This window comes from Berghia stephanieae, chromosome 2, assembly GCF_034508935.2.
Source record: "Berghia stephanieae isolate SIO BIC M18660-M18661 chromosome 2, UCSD_Bste_1.3, whole genome shotgun sequence".
Classification (NCBI taxonomy): domain Eukaryota; kingdom Metazoa; phylum Mollusca; class Gastropoda; order Nudibranchia; family Aeolidiidae; genus Berghia; species Berghia stephanieae.
In genome coordinates this window covers 128,802,113-128,828,862 of record NC_088361.1, presented here as the reverse complement: position 1 = coordinate 128,828,862, position 26,750 = coordinate 128,802,113, and the positions used below count along the sequence as shown (strand labels likewise).

Genomic DNA, 26,750 nt, shown 5'->3' with positions numbered 1-26,750 from the left:
ATGTATTACAACAAAAATTGCACTTAAATAACGATTAATCAATTCTGTGTAAAAAATGGATTTATTCATTCAAGCTTTTCAGAATAAACAAAACAAAATGTTTAATAAATATCACAAACACACGAAGAGAATGCAGCAACCATCATAAAACACAGCTACTACTTATTATACCAGCAGCCATTCTCTCACACTTGAAATTGGGGTAAGACAAGTTGAAAAAAAATAAATCAATTTTTAAACTGAAAATCACAATTTGATAAAAACTTGAAATAAGAAATTCATATATACGGTTTATGAGTTGAGATTTTAACATAACTAATGCAGTTTTAATACTTTTAATGCACGTTAGAAAAGTACAAAATTAATGAATACCCCAAAACTTCCATCCAAGCCTTGCATTCTCCATAGGGTGGACTAAGCACAATGACATGGTGAAATAGATTAAATGCACAAAAAAAAACAGCCTTATGGTTCTGGCCCCTCTGATGCTTCTGGAGCTGGCCCACCTGATGTGGGGGCACCACCCCCCGCAAGGTCCTGTTGTTTTTTCACACCGGACACAATGTCGTCAATACGAAGTAACAGGATTGCAGTCTGGAAATTAAAAATATAAAAAATTCAAAGGAGATATAATTTAATTGGATTACTCTGAAAACATTAAAGAAAGATTGCTGTACAGACGATCTGAATAGCAAACTCCAAATTGATTTCCACTTTGTTGGGAAATCTTAACCATTTATGGCCACTCATTTGATTTTGGCTCTAATTAGTTGCTAGTCAGGACGCCGATTTTGCAATTTTCAAATAGCTGTAATTTGGTAAATTGTAAACCCAAGAATTTAGAAAAACCAACAAATTTTTACATTTCTTTGAGTTAAGGATAAGGTTGAAAATGGCTTTTTGATGTAAAAAAACAAAATATATTTTGACATTGAACCAGAACCTATAAGGGAGAGGGAGGGGGAGAGAGAGAGAGAGGGGGGGGGGGGGGGGGTGTTGTGTAAACTTGGAATTTATAAATTGGCCCAACGTTATGTACCCCTTTACAGATCGGTCTGAAAGTGTGAAATCCAAATAGAAGATTGGCTGTTTATTCATTTGATACATTCAATGTGAATTCTCAATATTTAGTCTTGTTGCTATAAATTTTATTTCAGATTGCAGCCATTGACTTTGATCCAATCACTTCAAAATTTATACGAAATTGGAACAGCATCATTTTTGTTTAATGATTCTAGTTCTAGTTTTACAATAGAAACTGACGATAGCATGTCACAACAATGTTTTTAAAATATCATACCCTATGAAACTTCAGTTGCAATAAACAGATATTTCAATCCATTGCCATTTTTCAAAATGTTTAATCTATAACCATTTACATCAGCAAAAAGACAAAAGAACACAGAATAAAAGTTCTTATTGTCATAATACGAAAGAGAAGAAGCAGTGGAAAGTTGACCACCTTTTGAGCTTCCTTGTTATGAAGGGATGAAGCATGACTAGGAATATTTTAACTGAGGCTTAATCTTGCTAGACTTGGCAAAACAAGGATGAATCAAAATCAATTAAATTCCACTCAATTCAATATAATTCCAATTAAGAGATCAAACATTAAGGTAACTAATATGGCCTGACCTATTACATTCTGGTAAATGAGTTATCTTTGATATCAACTTACTTCAATTGCTGTCTTGAACACTTGCTGTTTGACAGAAAGTGGCTCCCATACACCAAACTGTTTCATATCTACAATTGTCCCTGTATTTCCATCAATTCCCCATGTCGTGCTGTTGGCTTGTGAATGTTTGGCCTGAAACATAAGGTAATACCATGATTGTAATTTCTGTAATCTTTCTTAGGTTTTTTAAAATACAAGATACTGATCAAGATATTTTCAAAATATTTGGATTAAAAACACTGAGAAAAATGTATATACAGTAGAACATGAAAGTAACGTACTCGGAAATAGCGAGAACTCAGAAATAGCGAGTAAAATCTAAATCCCCGTTTTTTTCTCTTATTTGAGTCAATAAAATTAGCATGAAAGTAGCGAGTATGAAAAAGAGGTCAACTCGGAAATAACGAGCATTTCCTGCCCCAGCCAAGGACTTCGAACGAAGTAAAGCAAAACAACAGACAAGGGTGATTTAAATATTTTTAGCCTAGCTTCTTTCCTTTTCTTATTTCTCGTTACGAGTAATATTACATAGTAGCCTAGTCTGTAGTAGTACATAGGAGGAGAAACAAATTTGGGTGGGGGTTGGGTGCGTGTGTTTGTGTGCGTGTGTGTGTATTGGGGGTGGGGGTCAATTATTCACTCAATGTGGTGCCGCGCAACGCGCGAGGTAAGCACTGGCAGTCAACATGCCTCACTTAGCAGCATCGGTCAGCGACGAACGACACGATCAGCGAGAGAAGGGAGCGTGGAACCATCATTTAAGTGGGTCAGTGATTGAGTGATGCGCTTGCTTACCTCATCAAACATGCCTAGTGCATACAAACACTTGCACACACACACACACACACATACACACATGAAATCTTGATGGAAATGGAAGGGGTGGGTTTTAGGGGTGGATCAACTTCAACCCGTGGCCATCATTACGTAGTTAACGAAGGCTGTGTTCAACCCCGCCCCCACCCCACTTTATCCACACACAGTCATTTGCGGCACACACGCACAAACAAACACACACACACATTGTCTTTCCATCTTTTTGTACGGCCGAGTGACCTTTTCTGGCAACTCGGGAATAGCGACAACTCGGAAATAGCGAGTAATCAGGAGTGGACCCGTCAAACTCGCTATTTCCGAGTTCTACTGTACTCAATTAGGTGTAGGAGGAAGTTGATCAATGAGATGACATTACGTAAGTACAAGCCAGACATGACATTGAAGTAGCAATGAAAAATGATGTTGTTCACAGTGGAAAAAAATCGGAACTATTGGAAGTTGATAAGAGAGAGAAAAAAAGTGTGAAATTATATTTACTCAATACCATTGAAATATATTTATACATTATTGTATCTGGAAAAGAATTTTCAAGTGTTCTTATCATTATTCTGCAGCTAATATGAAACAAATTACACAGTGTAAAAGTTTATGACTTGCCATCATTGCCATGGAGTCAGCCAAACCCAACTTGCCAAAATTAGAAGTCAGATATGGGAAAATTAGTAGTGTGCATGAAAAATTAGTAGTCACTGGCTGTCTCGTTAAAATTTCACTATTGCAGAGATGTCTACTGTAAATTTTTTAAAATTCTTAGTTTCCAAGAGAAAAGAGAAAAGGTCACTATAAATAGCTTTACAAATAAAATTAATGCTCCAAAGTCCTGAATGTAGGGTAAAAGGAACTAAACTTTCCCTTTCAACAAGATTCATTGAGTCAAAGAGGCGAATCCACTAGGGCCAAAATTTTGTAATTCTACAAATTTTTCACAGTACTAAGCAGGTCTGCTACAGAAGTCCTCTCTTCAATATTGAGAACTTGGTCTTCAGTGGTTCAGACATTTCTGTATTTTTGCCAAAGTAAGAAAAGACAATGAAAGTCACACAATTATGTGACAATTCATTAAACTCTACTGAGCAATTTGGATAAGTTGTAAAAGATAAATGAATATTGTTATAACATTTGGTCATATCCATGCCAAAAAGAGACATGAGACACAACAGACGCGTAGAAGCACCAGATGCCTACTGAAAGGAGCAAACACAGAGATAATTTACAATTTTAAAAATCCCAATCAATGAATGATACTGTCAAGGCCTGTGAAAACCATGCATCTTACTCCAAGACAAAGAAAAAAATCCACATGAAATGAGATAACATATATTAAGAGATTAAAAAAAGGGCACAGCTTCTTTTTTGTTATTTAAAACATAATTTACATGCAACCTGACCAACATTCAATGCACATTGAGCATGACCATTGTTAATATTAACTTACCCTGAGTGTTGTGAGAACACGGATTGTGCTGGCCCCACAATTCTGTATCAGAGTTCTAGGAATTACTTCCATGGCTCTTGAAATAGCTCTGTATGGCCACTGGTGTACACCTGTTATACTCTTGGCCCTGTCATTCAATGCCTGAAGGAAAAATAAATAAATAAATAAAACATGCATTTTCATTGTTTTACTTGCATCAAGCAGTTCCTTACAGAGCTTTTTCTGACTGGCCATAAATTTATGTCATAATATATATGAATATTCTTAAGGTCACAATTATTATTGATTTGTTTTACTGCCTTGCAGCATTTATGTCACTAGATGAGTCAATAAATTATATTTTTTTTAAAGCACCAAAAAAAAAATCAACAGGACTCTGGTTCAAACAGAAAACAGAAGCAAACACCATAAGCAAATTATCAATGTGTTCTAGATAAACCCAATAATCCCAGTCAGACACAAGCAGGATCTCAGAAAATGCTACCCAAATATAGATCAATAAATGAAATACAATAACATATACTAGGGAGATGATAATATTCATGGAAGAAATTAATTCTCCCTAATAAAGGGAGTATACATTTGACTTTCCCTCTGGTTGAGCATTCCGCCAAGATAGAGTAAAACCAAGTAATCTCATTCCAGGACAAGAAAAGAAAAAAAACGTAGGAGGAAAAACAAATATAAGGGGATGGAAGACAAAGCGAAAGGATCTCCACGACCCACCACACATTTAATATGTTGTTCCTACTCACATAATAAATTTGCCTTTGGCAATGGTTGATCTTTATCAAATTAAAGTGACGAAACGTCAGTTGGCACAATGGAGAATAGTCATTACCTGTGCAATAGCCATTTCAGCAGCTCCTCCTCCTGGTACCAAGTAGGGGTCAACCAACACATTTCTAGCGACATTCATTGCATCCTGCAAGTTTCTCTCTACCTCACTTAAAACATCTTTGCTGGCACCTCGTAACAGTATAGTACAGGCCTTGGGGTTCTTACAATCAGTGAGGAAGGTGAAGTATCTAAAGAAAGTATATCAAACATAATTTAAATTTAATATTAAATAGTTATCATTTGGGGACCCTGATAAGTCAGTTGGTAGACCACTCGTTTCACAAGAAATGACACCTTGTCAATCCAGCAGTGGTTGAGAAGCTGGGTCTGTATATTGAAATAGACTAGCATCCTATGCAAAACGTAGAAAGCAATTGTAAAAAAAAAGGATAAACTCTGGCTCCATGGGCCTTTTGGCCCTGGAGGTCTAATATTTTCCTTCCTTAAATATCATTTACAATAAATGGTTATGGTTAAACTAATATTGATTTACAATCATGGGATCTTCATTATTTGTGTTTGAAGTATATCTCTAGGGTACACAGACTGGCCAGTATTCAATAGTGCAAACTGTGATCTGTGATCAGTAATCAACATTTTTTTCTTCTTTTACTCAAAGTTTTTTGTCATACAACATGACATACCAAGAAATCTGGGCTATTCAAATATGCGTATAACAATTTTTTTTTTTAATTTCCAATAATAGAAAATGCATAGACGTAAAATAGAACTTAAGGACGTTATCTAGAAAGCTCTGCAAAGAGCTAATTCTCTTTAAAACTGTCTGTCGCTTTTATTCAGATTTATAAAGAGAGAGAGAATAATAAAAAAAAAGAGAGTGAGAGAGAGAGAGGAGGAGGAGGAGGACAGGAGAGATGAAGATAGAAAACGTGATATATGTTGTGACAGTCCTTCAATAGTATCAAACTTACTCATCTCCAATCTTCTCAATTTCAAACAACCCACAGCCAGTGCCGATGTCTTCTTCCTTCACCTCATCTGTCCTGTTAGCTATGGTAGCTCCACATGCCCTAGAAACAAATGCAAAGTAATTTAATTTAATAAAATAAAATAAAAAAGATAAATTTTTTTTCTGTCAAGCCTACAGCCTTTACTGCATGTTAGATGGACTTCAAATTTTGCATTGAAATGTTTCATTCCATGATCCTTTCATATTTTGAACAATGTACTGAGGAACATTCAAATTTTACAAGCATTGACTTTTTCTGTCTTTCGTGGAAGTAGCATAAGCTTAAACATTATATGAATTATCATTAGGTATGTCGGTTTGGAAATTTGTCCTTCAAAGTTTGTGTCTACAAATATTATATTTGATCTATGAAGAATATGAATTATCTAAAATAACAATTTTTGTGTCTAGATACAAACTGATATTTTAAAAAGCTCATCTACGTAATGATGTGTCATTGCTTAGCTCAATCCTTCATTCAAATGTGACCGCACAATAACAGTTATTGTTTCTTTTAAACATCCAGCAATAATCAGAAAATTTGCAAAACACAAGTCAAAGAGTGGATTAGGGTTGCCAATTTGGAATTTTTCATGCTTAGTATTGTTTAAGCTGTTTGGCATGGAAAAATTGTCTTTGGCATTATTTTTAAACTCCATATTTTGATCAATATGATAAACAAATTCACAGCAATTTAATAAAACATGCAAATTTTCACTCATAAACTGACAAGACAGCTCATAACAAGAAATGAGGTGAGCAGGAAAGTGACAGAAGACTAAAGACTAGAGAATAAAAACTGCGGCGATGGGGACACAAACCCACAACCTAACTGTTACAACTCCGCCTGGCTGCAAGAGTGTAGCTCTACAGTCGAAGCCATCCTACTCACTTCATTTCTTGTTATTATCAACATAAATGTCGGTTCCCCTCACTTTTCTGAATCAAGATAGCTCAGTACCATAGCCATCTTAAGTACTCGACTTTCACCTGAAGCAACAAGCCCCATGGTTTTATTTATCACAATATTTTGACAATCACAGAATTGAATTGTGACATTTGCCAATATCATGCATTTGTTTTCCAATCGCCAGTGTTAAAAGCGTGAAAGATGCTCAGGATGATGGGGCTGATTGAATCGGGTGACAATCAAGTATTTAAGATAGCAATTGTCAATATCCTTATTGTGGTCATTCGGTGAGGATACCGTTTTTCAGATTATCATAGTAAGATTGTGCTGTAAATCATGCTGTCTAGAATACAAGACTCAACGCATGGTATGTAAACAACCAGGCCTACTGTGACTGACCACGGAACATGATCAGAGACAATGAACATTGTCCACACTTTGCTGCTCACATGGTGCAACCACCAACTACCTTCCTATTTATATAATCAAAATTCATGTAATAAGATAAGGCATACTCATCTAACTTCAATTCTAATAAGCTGGTCTATATATATGATCATATAATTCTATAATATTGCTTTTATAGCCTTAAGGTATTCTGTACGAAGCACTAACATTTTACTTGTGAATGATATTAATTATTAACAGAAACAAAACAAAAATATCCATCAGCAAATGTCAGCAACCACATCATTTGTTTAAATCTTCTGTCCAGGGATCCCAACTATTAAATGTATCTATACTACTCTAGTATACATATTGACTGATGTAAGTGTGAGGAAATCTGTCTTTAATTAAATTGAGCATTCACTGCATAGTAAAGCATAGATGAAAAAGATCAAATGAGAATATGATGCACTTGCTTAATAAGCATGAGTCAAGTTTGCTGCAAAGTCGAAACTATGAATATATACATATAAGAGCAGTAAATAACAACCAAACATTGAAACTTTCACCCAGAAACACATAAATATGTAATGGTAAAAATCCACTCACCCATTGGCATACTAAGCACCTACCTGGCAATTCTGTTGTTGTCAGACTTGCGAACACGACGTATCACACTGATATTGGCCTTGACCAGGAAGTGCTGGGCAAGATCAGAGACACCCTTCTCCGTGATTAGCAAATCTGGCTTCAATGCAATGATGTCTTTGCAAATCTTCTCAATGTATTCTTCTTCCTGCTTCAAGATTTTTCTATATAAGGAAAAGATAAGAACAAATTTGATTAAATATTTTGAAAGCATAGCATAGCATACACTGCTATTGATTTCACATATCATAAGTGTCAAATTTCACATACTATCATATGACAAAAAAGTATTAACACAGTGCATAGTCCTGAAAAATTTTATATATATTATCGCAAATGTTAAAATCAAGATTTATCCTAAAACCAATATTATTTCTCGCTATTTTATAAAATACATACAAAATATATAACACAATAAATATTTCATTTTATTAAATTAAAAAAAAAATAAATGCCACCTTTTCCAGGTCTCACTATAATTTCAAAAAATGGATACTTACGAAAAATCTGTCTCTTGAGTGATTTCAATATTGGTCTGAAAAAAAAAAACAGAAAGAAAAAAACCAATTCCATCATGCCAGTCGAAAAAATGTTTTCAAATGTCTTAAATCCATTGTAGTTGGTATCACAAAAGCTGTCATTTTCATGGGAGAAAAAAAATTAATTTTTGTGTCACAAGACAATCAAGATTTTGTATAAACATTATCATTCAACTGTTGAAACTTCGGCCATCAAATGACAAAGTTAAATTTTGTATCATTTGAACAATAATTTGTTTTGGCAAAAACAGCTTTAAAATTTTTAAGCAGCACAAGCTATATTTTTATTAGTATATATTATAAATATTAAACTCGGTCTATCTGATAAATAAATACATTGTCTCTATATGAACCAATCTGCTTACAAAATTTGAAGAATACACAAAAAAATAAAAAAGTTTCTGACAAAAATCTTAATGCCATACTCACAGCACTCTCTCCCTTTTTGTATTCCAGGTTACAATCAAGCAACATAATTCGAGGGTTTTCAATTCGCCTATGGAATAAACATGAAATATAATTTTATTAAAAACACATTTGAATGGATACAGCTATAATATTTAACAAAACATCTTTAATTACTGATTTGAAGAAATTTCTTACCCATGCTATAAAAATGTATAAAAAATATTTTTTTAAAAGTTAGAGCTTGCACATTAGAGAAATACAATTTTGCCAACACCATTAGTCTACATTTCAAAAAATATAAGTTACTCATATCATCAGCATCGCAAGTATATAATTAAAATTTTTCTTTTCCCTTCATTCAGTCAGAATTATTATCCCCCTCTAATATCATGATCATACATTCAAGGCTTGCTATAACTAATTACTAACCTTCTCATCTTAGGATGAACAATATCCTTATTAATCATGACACCCTTCAATACCTTTGAGTCTTCCAATAACCCTCCTGGGATCTAAGGAAAGAAAAAAAAAAGCTTTAATGTTTTCTCAATTATCTAAGGGATATATTCAACCAAAATTGCATACCTAACCACCTCACTCATGTTATATTTCACACCGGGCAAGAGGATGGCAATGACCCATGGTTGTAAACAAATCTAGACTGAGGAAAAAGTGTTTTGACAAGAACATGTGGTAAGTGGTGAGGTCCTTACCTTCTCGACCTTGGCATAACGTTTGATGTCAATTTCCTTCCTTCCATTTTCTTCCATAACAACAGTTGTGGTGGCATCCAAGGCAATCTCACAAGCCAAATCCATCCTGAAAGATGTCAATGGACATGCATGGTCAAAACAATCAATAAGTGATAGTACTACACATCAATATGACACAAGAAATATTGAGTAAACAGGCTGGAGCATATCACACAATTTGAACAATAAGTAAAATTATATAATGGCTATAAATACCAATCATTATACAGTACTAAACATTTTCTTTAAAACCATAAGGTAAATAGAATCTACTGCAGATAATTGGGTTTCAAAACAGGGGAAAAAATTAATAACAATTCCGAGACATTCAATCTTTAAGGATTCTTAAGGTACATCGAAAGAAAAAGATATGATAGTAACATAGCAGCCAACTTTTCAAGGAGCAAAAACAGAACATCCAATCGCTTTGACTCAACATAACACAATATCATAATGGTACCGTAATTAATTCATCTTCTAGGCGCCTATATAATAAATTACATTTCAACTGTACACCACAGCTTAATGCCTGTCAATAAATCTAGTCCAAGAGTTTGCTGGGGTTTAACTGCTACTTTTGTAATAGCTTTTCCCCTCTTCAGGAAATCTGATGTAACTTTAGGTTTGTAGCAAGGGGTGGAGTCTGATTTAAGATACGAAGGCTAGCCAACATATCTGTACAGAGGGATCCTCTGAAATTGGTTTTGTTCTTCCCTACGTTCACATTCATAAGTTGAGTGAAGGACGTTTGTTTTTTAAAGGGTTTTACGGCGCTTGCAACACATTTAGGTCATGTAAGCGCCAGTAAAAAGGCAGAAAATGGGATAGTAAAAAGTTCTAGAATTACAATTAGAGCACTCAAGAAAAAGTAAGACAAAAGGGGAATTGGGAACAAATAGGGATCAGATGTAGATTCCAAGAGCATACCACCAATGTACTTAGTTTGAGATCACCTAAAAGTCTCATCCGGACACAAGCACAAAATCCAACAAAGAGGAATACACTCAAATGTTTACATTATACATTCAAAATAACATATAATAATACATAAGAGAGATGTCTTACAAGGAAAAAAATATCATCTCCCAAAACAATAACTATACATTTGACTGTTTCCCTCCCAGCTAGGACTCCGGCCAGGGTCAGGACAAAACCAAGTAATCTCATTCCAAGACAAAGACAGAAAGCAAGTTGGAAAACAGACACAGGGTGATAGAAGATGCAGTAAGTATCTCCCTGCCCACTATGGGAGGTCAGGATCCCCACCCAGGAGTGAAGGATGGTCAGTAGTCCTAACATGAAGTGAACAACCTTCAACACCCCATGAGAATCAACAAATTAGCTGACTGCTAACCACTGCTGAATTGAGGAAAGCTGAGGGAATTCCTGATCAAAGCTTTCAGTGCTATATATTTTGAATTCATACTCCAGTTTGTCCAGCATTGTCTCCACCCTTTACAAGGACCAAAACACTAAACTTTCTTGTAAAAAAAATAGTTCACTGAGCTGAATGATGCACAACTTTTCTTGCATAACCCCCCACCGGAGAATGTTTCAAGACATCATTTTCTAGAGGGAATTTGGCAATTATATAGTCATATGCCTTCAGATAATAGTCCCAGACACACGTATAAAAAAGTAGTTAGTAATTTCCATCAATTCAAAAAATTCAACGAACAGGTCAAATCATAAGTTATTATTTTATCGTGGCAGTTTGCCACCATGTAATAAAGACTGACGCGTTAGCAAACATAGAATGAATAATCTACTTTTGTAAATCTAATAAACCGATACAAAAAAAATTAAAATAATTGCCTTTTACCATTTGCTGATGAACTTGGTTCCTAGACAGCTTTTTATGATTTTAATCATCTCTTCTTTGTTACTTGTGTCAACTGGTACTCTAAAAGAGGAGAAATGAAAAGCTGCATGTAATTAAACATTGGGAAGAGTTAAGCTAAATCATAAATCTCAAAACATGCATCAGATGAAATATAGGGTCTCTGTTCGTTTAACACCCTCCTGCAATATTATCAGCAGGTTAGTCAATAAGTAAGTACTCATACACAAGGATGGACATGTCTAAAACAAAGCTTTCAATTTACATATATCTGTCTTGCTAAAATAAGGATTGTTTTTGTGTTTTTTTCTTATAAATGGAGCTGGTTTCCTCTCGGCAAATAAATTTTAAATGAATCCAATATTAAGGCAGTAATTTTTAGTTGTATTTTAAAAAATAAATCCCTGCTAGGTATAATCTAATTTTGACAATTTCAAAATTTAACATTGTGAAAACTTGAGTATATGACTAGTCAACGTATGCTTCATTGTGTAATGGCAAACTCCAAAAAAAGAAAACAACTCTACAATCAACACAAAATGCTCCCCACTATAACAATGATAAATAAGCCAATATTTTACATTCAGTCCCTAGAATTGTAAATAATAAGACACATTGCTCTGCTTACGCCACTTTGTTCTTGAGATCATCAATAATATCCTCTAGAGCCTGTCTGTATGCTGCAATAATGATGGTAGGATGCATCTGTTGGTGGATGAACTGTTCTGCCACTGACAAGACCTCACCAGCTGTAAAACAAACAACGTTGATTATCAATATTACAGAATACCCTTTTACATTCATATAATTTAACAAAACAAGCTAAAAACATTCTTGGAACCAATAAAAATAAATCAAGATGTGGAAGAATCTACTTTTAAAAAAATGAAGTTATAATAAAATAAATTACACAAAGGACATTATTCATAAGTTATAGGAAGAACCTAATTCGATTACTCAAAAAGATATTTTATCAGACATGCCAAATTGAAAACTTTTAAATTTAGTAATTTTTTTGTCAATTTTTAGTAATTTGACAAGGAAATTCGTAATTTCTGAAATTGTGTATGAACAACCACAATATTATCATTATCATTACCATTATTATAGTAGTAATAGTAGTATAGTAGTAGTAGTAGTAGTAGTAGTAATAGTAGTGTAGTAGTAGTAGTAGTAGTAGTAGTAGTAGTAGTAGTAGTAGTAGTAGTAGTAGTAGTAGTAGTAGTAGTAGTAGTATTTGTTCTTCTTCTTCTTATCATTATTATTATTATAATTATTATTAAGTATTACTAAGAATTAAAAATTCGTAATTTTCCATAAAATTTGTCTAAAATTCGCAAAATTACGAAAAATTCGTAAGATTCGACATGTATGTTTTATGAACCATTCTTGGCTGCCAGTTTGGGATATTATTGAATATAAAATTACTCTCATAAAACCAGACCTGTAAATGCTGGTAACAGAATAGTTTGCTTTTTACACAACTCTCCATAGCTTTTAGGTCAGCAAGATGATCAACAAGATCTTCCAGTACCATACTTTCAAACCAGATTCAGGTTTTAAAGAAAATGTCAATGGGAATCCGAAATCAAAAGTTGACAATTAAAAGGATGGGTGCAAATAGGTTAAGGCCAAAAAAAGCCTGAAATCCATTTCCAACAAATACAAAAGAAAAAAAAATTATTTTGAAATATGATCTATTGCCTCAAAATGGTATTATGCCGGAAATAAATTATAATTAATTTCAAAAAGCCTGAAATCTCATACCCATGAAAAGGAAAAATTAAAGCCCCTTTCTGGCAACTTTAACCACAGTTTCACTCATCACAACAAATTGATAATTATTTCAAAAACAGAGTCAAGCTTTTACAGAAGGCTAAAAATAGCAGACTTACTTTGACTGTTGTGGAGAGAACAATAGTTACTATCACTGGCTCAACTCACATGCTACTAAGAGTGATTTTGTTTTGTTTTTTAAGCGTTTTACGGCGCTTGCAACGCATTAAGGACATATCAGCACCAGTAAAAAGGAAGAAAATGGGATAGTAAAAAGTTCTAGAATTACAATTAAAGCACAAAAGAAAAGGTGAGACAAAGGGGATTTGGTTCAAATAGGGAACAGATGTAGATTCCAAGAGCACACCGCCAAAGTACTTAGTTTGAGATCACCTAAAAGTCTCATCCAGACACAAGCACACGTCCCAACTAAGAGGAATACACTCAAATGTTTACAAATCATATAATATAATATGCAAACTAAACATAATACAATGCATAACAGAGAGATGATTTATAAAGAAAAAAAATATCATCTCCCAAAACTATAACTATACATTCGACTGTTTCCCTCCCAGCCAAGGAACTCCGGCCAGGGCCAGGACAAAACCAAGTAATCTCATTCCAAGACAGCAACAGGAAACAATTGGAAAACGGGTTGGGGGGGGGGATAGAAGACACAGCATGTACCTCCCTGCCCATTATGGGAGCTACTAAGAGTGACGTTTACACATTGATGATGCTTTGTGATAGCAGTCATAGCAGAGCATTCAGCTATCTTTCTATTTTGTTTTTAATTTTCAAAGGACTGGAGGTTGGTAATCAATGTTGGTGTTTCGGAATTCCAATTATAGTAGGAATATATGTAAGTCTGCAAAGCCCCTGATAAGGTTTCAGATTAAGTTATTATTTTGTATAAAGTTTAAGATTTAAAGGTGTTAATTCACAAGTGACACCAGAACAAAATTAAAGTGCTTTGAAGATTAATCTCTGAATTAATTTCGTCCTACAGCTTGGAGTTCCCTCCCTTTTAATCATAAGTTGCTGCAACCTTAAAGAAACTCCTGAAGATAAATTTTTACAAATATATTTTCTGTGACAACATTTTCTTTTTAATATATTATCAATAATATCCTTATTAATTGCAGCATTGTGTAAATTCAAAGCAAATTCAATGACGAAAGATGACTATGGCAGAACTGGCACAGGCAAAAGATAATTCAGTATATTTATGTACCAACCAAAATGAAAGACTTCCATCCTTAATTACAAGAACTTGTACTTTAAAATGTTTTAGAATTAATGCAGTTAGCTCACTTATGCATCTATGAATAAGTGGCAGATCTGTTGTAATGTTGAGAAGTAGCAATAGTTGTATGGAATGTGACTGTAGGGATGTTAAGTTTTGTGAAAAGATTTGAAGGTGAAGCCCTTAGAAGTGTATTTATCACTATTATTATCATTATTAAAATTAAAATATTACGTTCATCATCATTATCATTAAAAGAATCAATCAACAATATTTACTTGATCATATTTATAACAGATATTGCTGGACATATTTACCTAGGATAATGACAGACTTGGTGCCATCACCAGTCTCCTCATCTTGAGTCCTGGCAACTTCAATCATTGACTTGGCTGCAGGGTGCTTCACATTTAACTGAAACAATTTTTTAAAAGCTAAAGAGCCCAATCATGACCGAAAAAAAAAAAAAAAGCAATACATCTTGTTTTTTGCCTTATGATCAAAATTGCAATCAGAAAATCCAAAAACATAAAACAATTGAACAAGTGTCAAGGATATCCTCCATCTAAATTTGTTATCTCTTTTGCCATAAGAATGACACCTATGATACGAGACAATGCAAATTTGATATGATCCAACACAGGGTGTCCATGATGGGGAAGCCCTTTGCTAAAATCAAAAAAGTCTAGAAGTTTTTCTCAAAAAGACCCATGTGAAAATATAAAATAAAATTCCCTTTACATTCATTCCCATGGGGAAATTTGTCTTTAAGGTCTATTACAAAGGTAGACTGGAACAATCCAGACGTTAGCCGCAGTGCAGCTCCGCAAAGTGAGCTAGGGTGATATGACTTGCTCAAGGACACACAGTACGGCGGGTGATCGAGCTTGGTACCTTTTGGGTATTCCGCTGAGCCACATTGCCCCGCTGTCATGCAAAGCTTCTCTTCACCAAATGGTATCACCCTTCAAGCATAGAAAAGGAGATATTATATCAATCTAGCTTCTCTTCACCAAATGGTATCACCCTTCAAGCATAGAAAAGGAGATATTATATCAATCTAGCTTCTCTTCACCAAATGATATCACCCTTCAAGCATAGAAAAGGAGATATTATATCAATCTAGCTTCTCTTCACCAAATGATATCACCCTTCAAGCATAGAAAAGGAGATATTATATCAATCTAGCTTCTCTTCACCAAATGATATCACCCTTCAAGCATAGAAAAGGAGATATTATATCAATCTAGCTTCTCTTCACCAAATGATATCACCCTTCAAGCATAGAAAAGGAGATATTATATCAATCTAGCTTCTCTTCACCAAATGATATCACCCTTCAAGCATAGAAAAGGAGATATTATATCAATCTAGCTTCTCTTCACCAAATGATATCACCCTTCAAGCATAGAAAAGGAGATATTATATCAATCTAGCTTCTCTTCACCAAATGATATCACCCTTCAAGCATAGAAAAGGAGATATTATATCAATCTAGCTTCTCTTCACCAAATGATATCACCCTTCAAGCATAGAAAAGGAGATATTATATCAATCTAGCTTCTCTTCACCAAATGATATCACCCTTCAAGCATAGAAAAGGAGATATTATATCAATCTAGCTTCTCTTCACCAAATGATATCACCCTTCAAGCATAGAAAAGGAGATATTATATCAATCTAGCTTCTCTTCACCAAATGATATCACCCTTCAAGCATAGAAAAGGAGATATTATATCAATCTAGCTTCTCTTCACCAAATGATATCACCCTTCAAGCATAGAAAAGGAGATATTATATCAATCTAGCTTCTCTTCACCAAATGATATCACCCTTCAAGCATAGAAAAGGAGATATTATATCAATCTAGCTTCTCTTCACCAAATGATATCACCCTTCAAGCATAGAAAAGGAGATATTATATCAATCTAGCTTCTCTTCACCAAATGATATCACCCTTCAAGCATAGAAAAGGAGATATTATATCAATCTAGCTTCTCTTCACCAAATGATATCACCCTTCAAGCATAGAAAAGGAGATATTATATCAATCTAGCTTCTCTTCACCAAATGATATCACCCTTCAAGCATAGAAAAGGAGATATTATATCAATCTAGCTTCTCTTCACCAAATGATATCACCCTTCAAGCATAGAAAAGGAGATATTATATCAATCTAGCTTCTCTTCACCAAATGATATCACCCTTCAAGCATAGAAAAGGAGATATTATATCAATCTAGCTTCTCTTCACCAAATGATATCACCCTTCAAGCATAGAAAAGGAGATATTATATCAATCTAGCTTCTCTTCACCAAATGATATCACCCTTCAAGCATAGAAAAGGAGATATTATATCAATCTAGCTTCTCTTCACCAAATGATATCACCCTTCAAGCATAGAAAAGGAGATATTATATCAATCTAGCTTCTCTTCACCAAATGATATCACCCTTCAAGCATAGAAAAGGAGATATTATATCAATCTAGCTTCTCTTCACCAAATGATATCACCCTTCAAGCATAGAAAAGGAGATATTATATCAATCTAGCTTCTCTTCACCAAATGATATCACCCTTCAAGCATAGAAAAGGAGATATTATATCAATCTAGCTTCTCTTCACCAAATGATATCACCCTTCAAGCATAGAAAAGGAGATATTATATCAATCTAGCTTCTCTTCACCAAATGATATCACCCTTCAAGCATAGAAAAGGAGATATTATATCAATCTAGCTTCTCTTCACCAAATGATATCACCCTTCAAGCATAGAAAAGGAGATATTATATCAATCTAGCTTCTCTTCACCAAATGATATCACCCTTCAAGCATAGAAAAGGAGATATTATATCAATCTAGCTTCTCTTCACCAAATGATATCACCCTTCAAGCATAGAAAAGGAGATATTATATCAATCTAGCTTCTCTTCACCAAATGATATCACCCTTCAAGCATAGAAAAGGAGATATTATATCAATCTAGCTTCTCTTCACCAAATGATATCACCCTTCAAGCATAGAAAAGGAGATATTATATCAATCTAGCTTCTCTTCACCAAATGATATCACCCTTCAAGCATAGAAAAGGAGATATTATATCAATCTAGCTTCTCTTCACCAAATGATATCACCCTTCAAGCATAGAAAAGGAGATATTATATCAATCTAGCTTCTCTTCACCAAATGATATCACCCTTCAAGCATAGAAAAGGAGATATTATATCAATCTAGCTTCTCTTCACCAAATGATATCACCCTTCAAGCATAGAAAAGGAGATATTATATCAATCTAGCTTCTCTTCACCAATGATATCACCCTTCAAGCATAGAAAAGGAGATATTATATCAATCTAGCTTCTCTTCACAAATGATATCACCCTTCAAGCATAGAAAAGGAGATATTATATCAATCTAGCTTCTCTTCACCAATGATATCACCCTTCAAGCATAGAAAAGGAGATATTATATCAATCTAGCTTCTCTTCACCAAATGAATCACCCTTCAAGCATAGAAAAGGAGATATTATATCAATCTAGCTTCTCTTCACCAAATGATATCACCCTTCAAGCATAGAAAAGGAGATATTATATCAATCTAGCTTCTCTTCACCAAATGATATCACCCTTCAAGCATAGAAAAGGAGATATTATATCAATCTAGCTTCTCTTCACCAAATGATTCACCCTTCAAGCATAGAAAAGGAGATATTATATCAATCTAGCTTCTCTTCACAAATTATCACCCTTCAACTGAAAAGGAGATATAATCAATCTAGATTCTTCACAAATAATCCCTTCAACAAGAAAAGAGATATTATCATCAAGTCTTTCACCAAATGATATATTCAACATAAAAGGATATTATATCAATTAGCTCCTTCACAATGAATCACCTTCAAGCATATAAGAGATATATTCATCTAGCTTCTCTTCACCAAATGATATCACCCTTCAAGCATAGAAAAGGATATTTATATCAATTAGCTTCTCTTCACCAAAGAATCACCTTCACATAGAAAGGAGAAAATCATCTATTCTCTTCACCAAATGATATCACCCTTCAAGCATAGAAAAGGAGATATTATATCAATCTAGCTTCTCTTCCCAAATGATATCACTCAAGCATAGAAAAGAGATATTAATCAATTAGCTTCTCTACCAAATGATCACCTTCAAGCATAGAAAAGGAATATTAATCAATTAGCTTTCATCACAATTGTATCACCCATAAGCATAGAAAAGGAGATATTATATCAATCTAGCTTCTCTCACAATGTATCACCTCAACATAGAAATAGAGATATATAATCTAGCTTCTCTTCACCAAATTGTATCACCTTCAAGCATAGAAAAGGGATATATATCAATCAGCTTCTTTCACAATGATTCACCTTCAAGCATAGAAAAGCAGAATATATAATAAGTCTCTTCACAAATGTATCACCTTCAAGTCATCAGAAAAGGAGATATTATATCAATCTAGTTCTCTTCACAATTATCACCCTTCAAGCATAGAAAAGATATTAATCAATCAGTTTACCAAATGATAATCACCCTTCAAGCATAGAAAAAGATATATATCATCTACTTCTCTTCACAAATGATATCACTTCAAGCATAAAAGGAGAATATATCAATCTAGCTTCTATCACAAAATGATATCACCTTCACATAGAAAAGAGATATTATATCATCAGCTTCTACCAAATGAATCCCCTTAACATAGAAAAGGATATTATATCAACTCAGCTTCTCTTCACCAATGATATCACAAGCATGAAAGAGATATTATATCAATCTAGCTTCTCTTCACCAAATGATATCACCCTTCAAGCATAGAAAAGGAGATATTATATCAATCTAGCTTCTCTTCACCAAATGATATCACCCTTCAAGCATAGAAAAGGAGATATTATATCAATCTAGCTTCTCTTCACAATGATACCTTCAAGATAGAAAAGGAGATTATATCAATCTGTTTTCACAATGATCATTCAAGCATAAAAGGAGATATTATATCAATCTAGCTTCTCTTCACCAAATGATATCACCCTTCAAGCATAGAAAAGGAGATATTATATCAATCTAGCTTCTCTTCACCAAATGATATCACCCTTCAAGCATAGAAAAGGAGATATTATATCAATCTAGCTTCTCTTCACCAAATGGTATCACCCTTCAAGCATAGAAAAGGAGATATTATATCAATCTAGCTTCTCTTCACCAAATGATATCACCCTTCAAGCATAGAAAAGGAGATATTATATCAATCTAGCTTCTCTTCACCAAATGATATCACCCTTCAAGCATAGAAAAGGAGATATTATATCAATCTAGCTTCTCTTCACCAAATGATATCACCCTTCAAGCATAGAAAAGGAGATATTATATCAATCTAGCTTCTCTTCACCAAATGATATCACCCTTCAAGCATAGAAAAGGAGATATTATATCAATCTAGCTTCTCTTCACCAAATGATATCACCCTTCAAGCATAGAAAAGGAGATATTATATCAATCTAGCTTCTCTTCACCAAATGATATCACCCTTCAAGCATAGAAAAGGAGATATTATAATTAGCTTCTCAAATGATATCCCTCTCAGAAGAAGAGATATTTATCAATTAGCTTTTTACAATGATATCACCCTTCAAGCATAGAAAAGGAGATATTATATCAATCTAGCTTCTCTTCACCAAATGATATCACCCTTCAAGCATAGAAAAGGAGATATTATATCAATCTAGCTTCTCTTCACCAAATGATATCACCCTTCAAGCATAGAAAAGGAGATATTATATCAATCTAGCTCTCTTCACCAAATGATATCACCCTTCAAGCATAGAAAAGGAGATATTATATCAATCTAGCTTCTCACTCTCAACCAAAATGATATCACCCTTCAAGCATAGAAAAGGAGATATTATATCAATCTAGCTTCTCTTCACCAAATGATATCACCCTTCAAGCATAGAAAAGGAGATATTATATCAATCTAGCTTCTCTTCACCAAATGATATCACCCTTCAAGCATAGAAAAGGAGATATTATATCAATCTAGCTTCTCTTCACCAAATGATATCACCCTTCAAGCATAGAAAAGGAGATATTATATCAATCTAGCTTCTCTTCACCAAATGATATCACCCTTCAAGCATAGAAAAGGAGATATTATATCAATCTAGCTTCTCTTCACCAAATGATATCACCCTTCAAGCATAGAAAAGGAGATATTATATCAATCTAGCTTCTCTTCACCAAATGATATCACCCTTCAAGCATAGAAAAGGAGATATTATATCAATCTAGCTTCTCTTCACCAAATGATATCACCCTTCAAGCATAGAAAAGGAGATATTATATCAATCTAGCTTCTCTTCACCAAATGATATCACCCTTCAAGCATAGAAAAGGAGATATTATATCAATCTAGCTTCTCTTCACCAAATGATATCACCCTTCAAGCATAGAAAAGGAGATATTATATCAATCTAGCTTCTCTTCACCAAATGATATCACCCTTCAAGCATAGAAAAGGAGATATTATATCAATCTAGCTTCTCTTCACCAAATGATATCACCCTTCAAGCATAGAAAAGGAGATATTATATCAATCTAGCTTCTCTTCACCAAATGATATCACCCTTCAAGCATAGAAAAGGAGATATTATATCAATCTAGCTTCTCTTCACCAAATGATATCACCCTTCAAGCATAGAAAAGGAGATATTATATCAATCTAGCTTCTCTTCACCAAATGATATCACCCTTCAAGCATAGAAAAGGAGATATTATATCAATCTAGCTTCTCTTCACCAAATGATATCACCCTTCAAGCATAGAAAAGGAGATATTATATCAATCTAGCTTCTCTTCACCAAATGATATCACCCTTCAAGCATAGAAAAGGAGATATTATATCAATCTAGCTTCTCTTCACCAAATGATATCACCCTTCAAGCATAGAAAAGGAGATATTATATCAATCTAGCTTCTCTTCACCAAATGATATCACCCTTCAAGCATAGAAAAGGAGTATATTATATCAATCTAGCTTCTCTTCACCAAATGATATCACCCTTCAAGCATAGAAAAGGAGATATTATATCAATCTAGCTTCTCTTCACCAAATGATATCACCCTTCAAGCATAGAAAAGGAGATATTATATCAATCTAGCTTCTCTTCACCAAATGATATCACCCTTCAAGCATAGAAAAGGAGATATTATATCAATCTAGCTTCTCTTCACCAAATGATATCACCCTTCAAGCATAGAAAAGGAGATATTATATCAATCTAGCTTCTCTTCACCAAATGATATCACCCTTCAAGCATAGAAAAGGAGATATTATATCAATCTAGCTTCTCTTCACCAAATGATATCACCCTTCAAGCATAGAAAAGGAGATATTATATCAATCTAGCTTCTCTTCACCAAATGATATCACCCTTCAAGCATAGAAAAGGAGATATTATATCAATCTAGCTTCTCTTCACCAAATGATATCACCCTTCAAGCATAGAAAAGGAGATATTATATCAATCTAGCTTCTCTCACAGTATACACTTCAAGATAGAAGATATATCAATCAGCTCTCTCACAATGATATCACTTAAGATAGAAAGGAGATATTATATCAATCTAGCTTCTCTTCACCAAATGATATCACCCTTCAAGCATAGAAAAGGAGATATTATATCAATCTAGCTTCTCTTCACCAAATGATATCACCCTTCAAGCATAGAAAAGGAGATATTATATCAATCTAGCTTCTCTTCACCAAATGATATCACCCTTCAAGCATAGAAAAGGAGATATTATATCAATCTAGCTTCTCTTCACCAAATGATATCACCCTTCAAGCATAGAAAAGGAGATATTATATCAATCTAGCTTCTCTTCACCCTAAAGATATCACCCTTCAAGCATAGAAAAGGAGATATTATATCAATCTAGCTTCTCTTCACCAAATGATATCACCCTTCAAGCATAGAAAAGGAGATATTATATCAATCTAGCTTCTCTTCACCAAATGATATCACCCTTCAAGCATAGAAAAGGAGATATTATATCAATCTAGCTTCTCTTCACCAAATGATATCACCCTTCAAGCATAGAAAAGGAGATATTATATCAATCTAGCTTCTCTTCACCAAATGATATCACCCTTCAAGCATAGAAAAGGAGATATTATATCAATCTAGCTTCTCTTCACCAAATGATATCACCCTTCAAGCATAGAAAAGGAGATATTATATCAATCTAGCTTCTCTTCACCAAATGATATCACCCTTCAAGCATAGAAAAGGAGATATTATATCAATCTAGCTTCTCTTCACCAAATGATATCACCCTTCAAGCATAGAAAAGGAGATATTATATCAATCTAGCTTCTCTTCACCAAATGATATCACCCTTCAAGCATAGAAAAGGAGATATTATATCAATCTAGCTTCCCTTCACCTGTTGCCTTTAAATAACCAATGCTTTCATCTTTAAAGAATCAACTCACCAATACTGAACAAGGTCAGCCGGAAAATTTCAAAAGGCCAGTTTTCCGACTTAAGCCAGATAAAGGGCATCTCTAACTATATGTTCAGTGCTGGCTTGGAACATATTTCGTGGCTATCATTATATCATGAAATCTTTAACAAAAATATAAGTTTTTTATCATGTTACAAACATTTAAATCCCATAACGAAAGAAAGAAAAAAAATAGAAAGAAACCTCTACTGAGTATTTATATTTTTAAAAATTTTGAGAGCATAGAAATTCCCTCTTTAATTTCTAATCCACCTGACATTGGAGTACAAACACATTGGTTTAAATAAAATATTTACCTCTCTCAAAATGGCATTCCCATCATTAGTCATAACAATTCCTCCCATAGGATCCATCAGCATCTGTTAAAGGATAGATAACATACTTGATAGAATCAAGTCAAGCAGAGAGTTTAAAATGTATCAAAAATTAAGTATTTGAAAGTTTAAAAAATGCACCCACAACTCTTCACCAAATAACGACCGTAATAGGAAATGCCAATAAAGGTTGAAACAATAAAATTGATCTCTATATATTCAAATATATAGCACTGACAAGAGCATTTCTGTTATAATTGAAAACCTATTTAATGACTATACACTGACAGAGAAAGCTATACAGGTTTAAAATCACACTTCTGATTTTCAAATTCTTACCTTCAGCATGGATCTTGGCCCCAAACATGTTCGGATAATATCTGCCACTGTCTGAATTTGAAATATAAAAATATCAACAGAAGTTGAAGCATCTCTTAAATCCTTACTGAACGTTTGATGAACTATGTACAAGTGCAATGGTAATGAAGAATGTATTTAGAAAATAAAAGTAATTGTCATTTTCTCCTTTCTCTCTCTCTCTCACACTCGTTAATATTAATGCTCTCATTTTCTCTTTTCTTCCATTTTCTTCTTTCTCTCACAATTACTCACTATTTTAACTTTTAGTTTTAACCACGGACTGTGCCAGTTGGTAAAGCATCAACTATATGTTACAGTGAATGACAATCAGTTGTAGGTGAAAAGGTTTGAACTGAGATATTGCCAAGTTTAGTTAAAAGGTAAATTTTTAACCAAAAAATGCAAATCCAAAATTTTCACCTTCCGACTGATTATGTCATGCACTGAACTGACACACTATAAACTGCCACGGAGAGATGTCAATTAATATTTACTACTCTCATACTTCTTTATTTCTCAGATTTTCTTTCTCTCTTTCACTTCTCTTTTCTCTTCTTAACTTTCTCTTTTTGCCTCAGACCGTGCCAGTTGGTAAATCATACTTAACGGTCACAGAGTGATGGTAATATTAGAGAGCTGCGCCGGTGTTACCAATACTTAGCTTCTATACCAGGACAAATCATTCGTTTGGACAGAAAAATAAATAAAAAACTTACCGCTAACCGTCAAAAGCAGTTTAGATTTGAAGATGCATTTGTTTTCTATCAAAAAACATTCGGTACTACACAATCCTTGATGAATTTCAAAAGTTGTGTTTGAAATTATATCCTAAATATTTTCATGGTTCATTCCTCGCGATATCGTGTCGGTTTCCGTCTGTTACTACGTCTGGTTCCGGTGCAGTGCAAGCAAAACAAAGGTTTTTAAAAAAGTTTATTGAGAAAAAGATGCGGAAAAAAGTGTCCCTAGATAGGTATGCAATTTGGTGCATTAGTGCAGTAAAAATTGGTGCGCAAAATTAGTTCGTAGCGGATGCGAGACTCTGTGTGTGTGTGTGTGTGCGTGTGTATGTGTGAGTGTGTGTGTGTGTTGTCTCTTTCTTTTTTTTTTGGGGGGGGGGGGGGGGGGGAGTGCCTATGTACACGGTAACGGGGCATCTAGCCTCAGGATCTACGTACAAGTAAACTGGTTTACCATTGCAACACAAGCAATAGATGGTCCTCGCTGTCGTGACCGCGCGCGCTCGTGTGTGTGTGTGTTATTTTTTTAAAAATCAAAACAATTTTAACCATTAATGGCGAGATTCCATCTTACACTCCCCAAACTCCAGATCTTAGTCTTAATGTTATCATTAAAAGACAAGCTTTGCGATTTATAGTTTAATTGAAGCCCGAGTCGAAATATACTCTTACTACTGCTCTCTTGGTGGAAACGATTTATTCTGCATAAGCAATCTGGAGAAAAAAATCAGTGTCACTGTAAAAGGTTAAAATTTCACGAAGTACGCACCGTGAACACCGCTGTAACAATCCTCTGATCTACGTCATCAGGCAACCCATTGTTTCTTTCATCTTTTCCCATTCCCCCTTACTATCCCCCCCCCCCCCCATTCCCCCGCCCATCTCTCTCTCTCTCTCTCTTGTAATAGTGTTATCCCTTCCCCTTCCCATCTCATTGTAAAATGAAAACGTTCTGCTGTTTGCAGATACATGTATGATTGTTTTGTTTTTTCTCTCTCACTAGGCATTTGAAAAAAAAAAAAAACCTGAAAAAAAAAAACCTGAAAAAAAAAAACAGAACAACTTAACCTTTTAAAGGCCAATATCAATCTTACTTGGACCAAAAATAAAATCTTACCGTTTTCATCAAAAGACAAAAAACAAAATACAATTTAAAAACATGAGCTTTTATATAGGGCAATATCCACCCAACGTGCTCAAAGCGCTTTTTATCAATATTCTTACTGCTCTTATGGTGGAAACGTTTTTGTTTTTCTGCGTTAAAAAATAATATAAATGAAGACTATTATTTGAAAACAAAAAAATCAGTGTCACTGGCAAAGGGTTAATTGCAGTACTCCTGCATCCTGTGAGACTCCTACGGAACTTGCTAATCATAAAAAGGGAAATAGCAGCAACCAACAATACTAAGGTGAAAAAAAAGAAGAAAAAAAAAAAGGTGGGGGGGGGGGAAGAGCAAACCCAGTAGCAATGCAACCTTTTAGCGGCGAAATTCGATCTTTGACCTAACACACCAAATCTTCTATCATCAAAAGACAAGTAACGGCAAAACGATTATAGACAATTGAAGTCCGAGTTGCGATAGTCTGACTGCTCTCTTGGTGGAAACGATAATAAAGATAAAAGCAAAAAATTAGCTTCGCTGTTAAGGGGTTAAGAACACCTGCAACTGCCAGTATCCTTGAGCTGCTCTACGTCACCAAGGTCACCAAGCGACACTTTCGTCGGCATGCACCCCCCCCCCACTCTTTCAAGGTGGTGGTGGCGGCGGATAAAAAAGGCCTTTTTCTCTTTCATTCAATCAACTGGTCTGTTGGTGGACCCTAGGCCTCTCTACAAGTACAAGAAATAATACTCACTTTTTTTTCTGCTCCAACGAAAATATCTACCACCCACCGGTCTAATTATTTGTAGCAGACGTCAAATTTCTCAAAACGGTCACGTGACATTGTAAAAACAACACAGGAAGTCCATGAAAGCTTATTTACGGCATTTCCTTTGAACCGTGTAAACAACAAAATTTCGTTTTCATTCGACTCAACGGGTCAGATTGGCCGGTATTTTTTTAACGAACTACAAGTTCTGAAAAATCAAAATGTTTCTTAGAAAGTTGAAAGATGCTAGTTTTTGAAACAGAGGTAGGTTTTAAAAAAAAATCTTTATATTTTACGTGAATGCATGCTCAAGGCGAGTTGGACGTGCAGCGGAGGCGGAGGTTGGTAGGCCAAAGGCCCACCTCTCTAATAGTATTAGTGGTACTCTCATTTTTTTCTCTCTATCTCCCTTGGTTTCATTACTAATTTATAATTTTCTCCATTTCCCCCCTCTCCCTCTTCTTATATTTCCTCTTTTCGTCACGGAATTGAAATCACGTGAAAAAGTGGATGGCAAATCAAATCGATTTCTATATCATAATTTATCAACGTGAAATACTTTTAATGATTGGAATCATTTGGACCAGGAATTTCCCGTGCTATTGTCTATGACTATGAAATGTAGGAGTCTTGAGTCTAGCAG

At 34.4% G+C, this 26,750-nt stretch overlaps 1 protein-coding gene across 1 annotated transcript in view; it reads right to left on the bottom strand.

Annotated features, from left to right (window-relative positions):
• Positions 1 to 42: 42 nt before the first annotated feature.
• The window catches only part of LOC144966602 (T-complex protein 1 subunit gamma-like), a 27,056-nt gene continuing 348 nt past the window's right edge, over positions 43 to 26,750 (bottom strand). The window contains exons 3-17 of the mRNA XM_078903309.1: positions 23,473 to 23,523; positions 23,116 to 23,178; positions 14,587 to 14,683; positions 11,873 to 11,993; positions 11,227 to 11,307; positions 9,366 to 9,471; positions 9,082 to 9,164; positions 8,674 to 8,740; positions 8,206 to 8,240; positions 7,690 to 7,869; positions 5,723 to 5,821; positions 4,792 to 4,978; positions 3,951 to 4,091; positions 1,679 to 1,810; positions 43 to 594 (exon numbers count right to left, since the gene is read on the bottom strand). Of these exons, the coding sequence (XP_078759435.1) occupies positions 466 to 594; positions 1,679 to 1,810; positions 3,951 to 4,091; positions 4,792 to 4,978; positions 5,723 to 5,821; positions 7,690 to 7,869; positions 8,206 to 8,240; positions 8,674 to 8,740; positions 9,082 to 9,164; positions 9,366 to 9,471; positions 11,227 to 11,307; positions 11,873 to 11,993; positions 14,587 to 14,683; positions 23,116 to 23,178; positions 23,473 to 23,523 (1,572 nt within the window). The 3' untranslated portion in view covers positions 43 to 465. The remainder of the gene's footprint in view (positions 595 to 1,678; positions 1,811 to 3,950; positions 4,092 to 4,791; positions 4,979 to 5,722; positions 5,822 to 7,689; positions 7,870 to 8,205; positions 8,241 to 8,673; positions 8,741 to 9,081; positions 9,165 to 9,365; positions 9,472 to 11,226; positions 11,308 to 11,872; positions 11,994 to 14,586; positions 14,684 to 23,115; positions 23,179 to 23,472; positions 23,524 to 26,750) is intronic.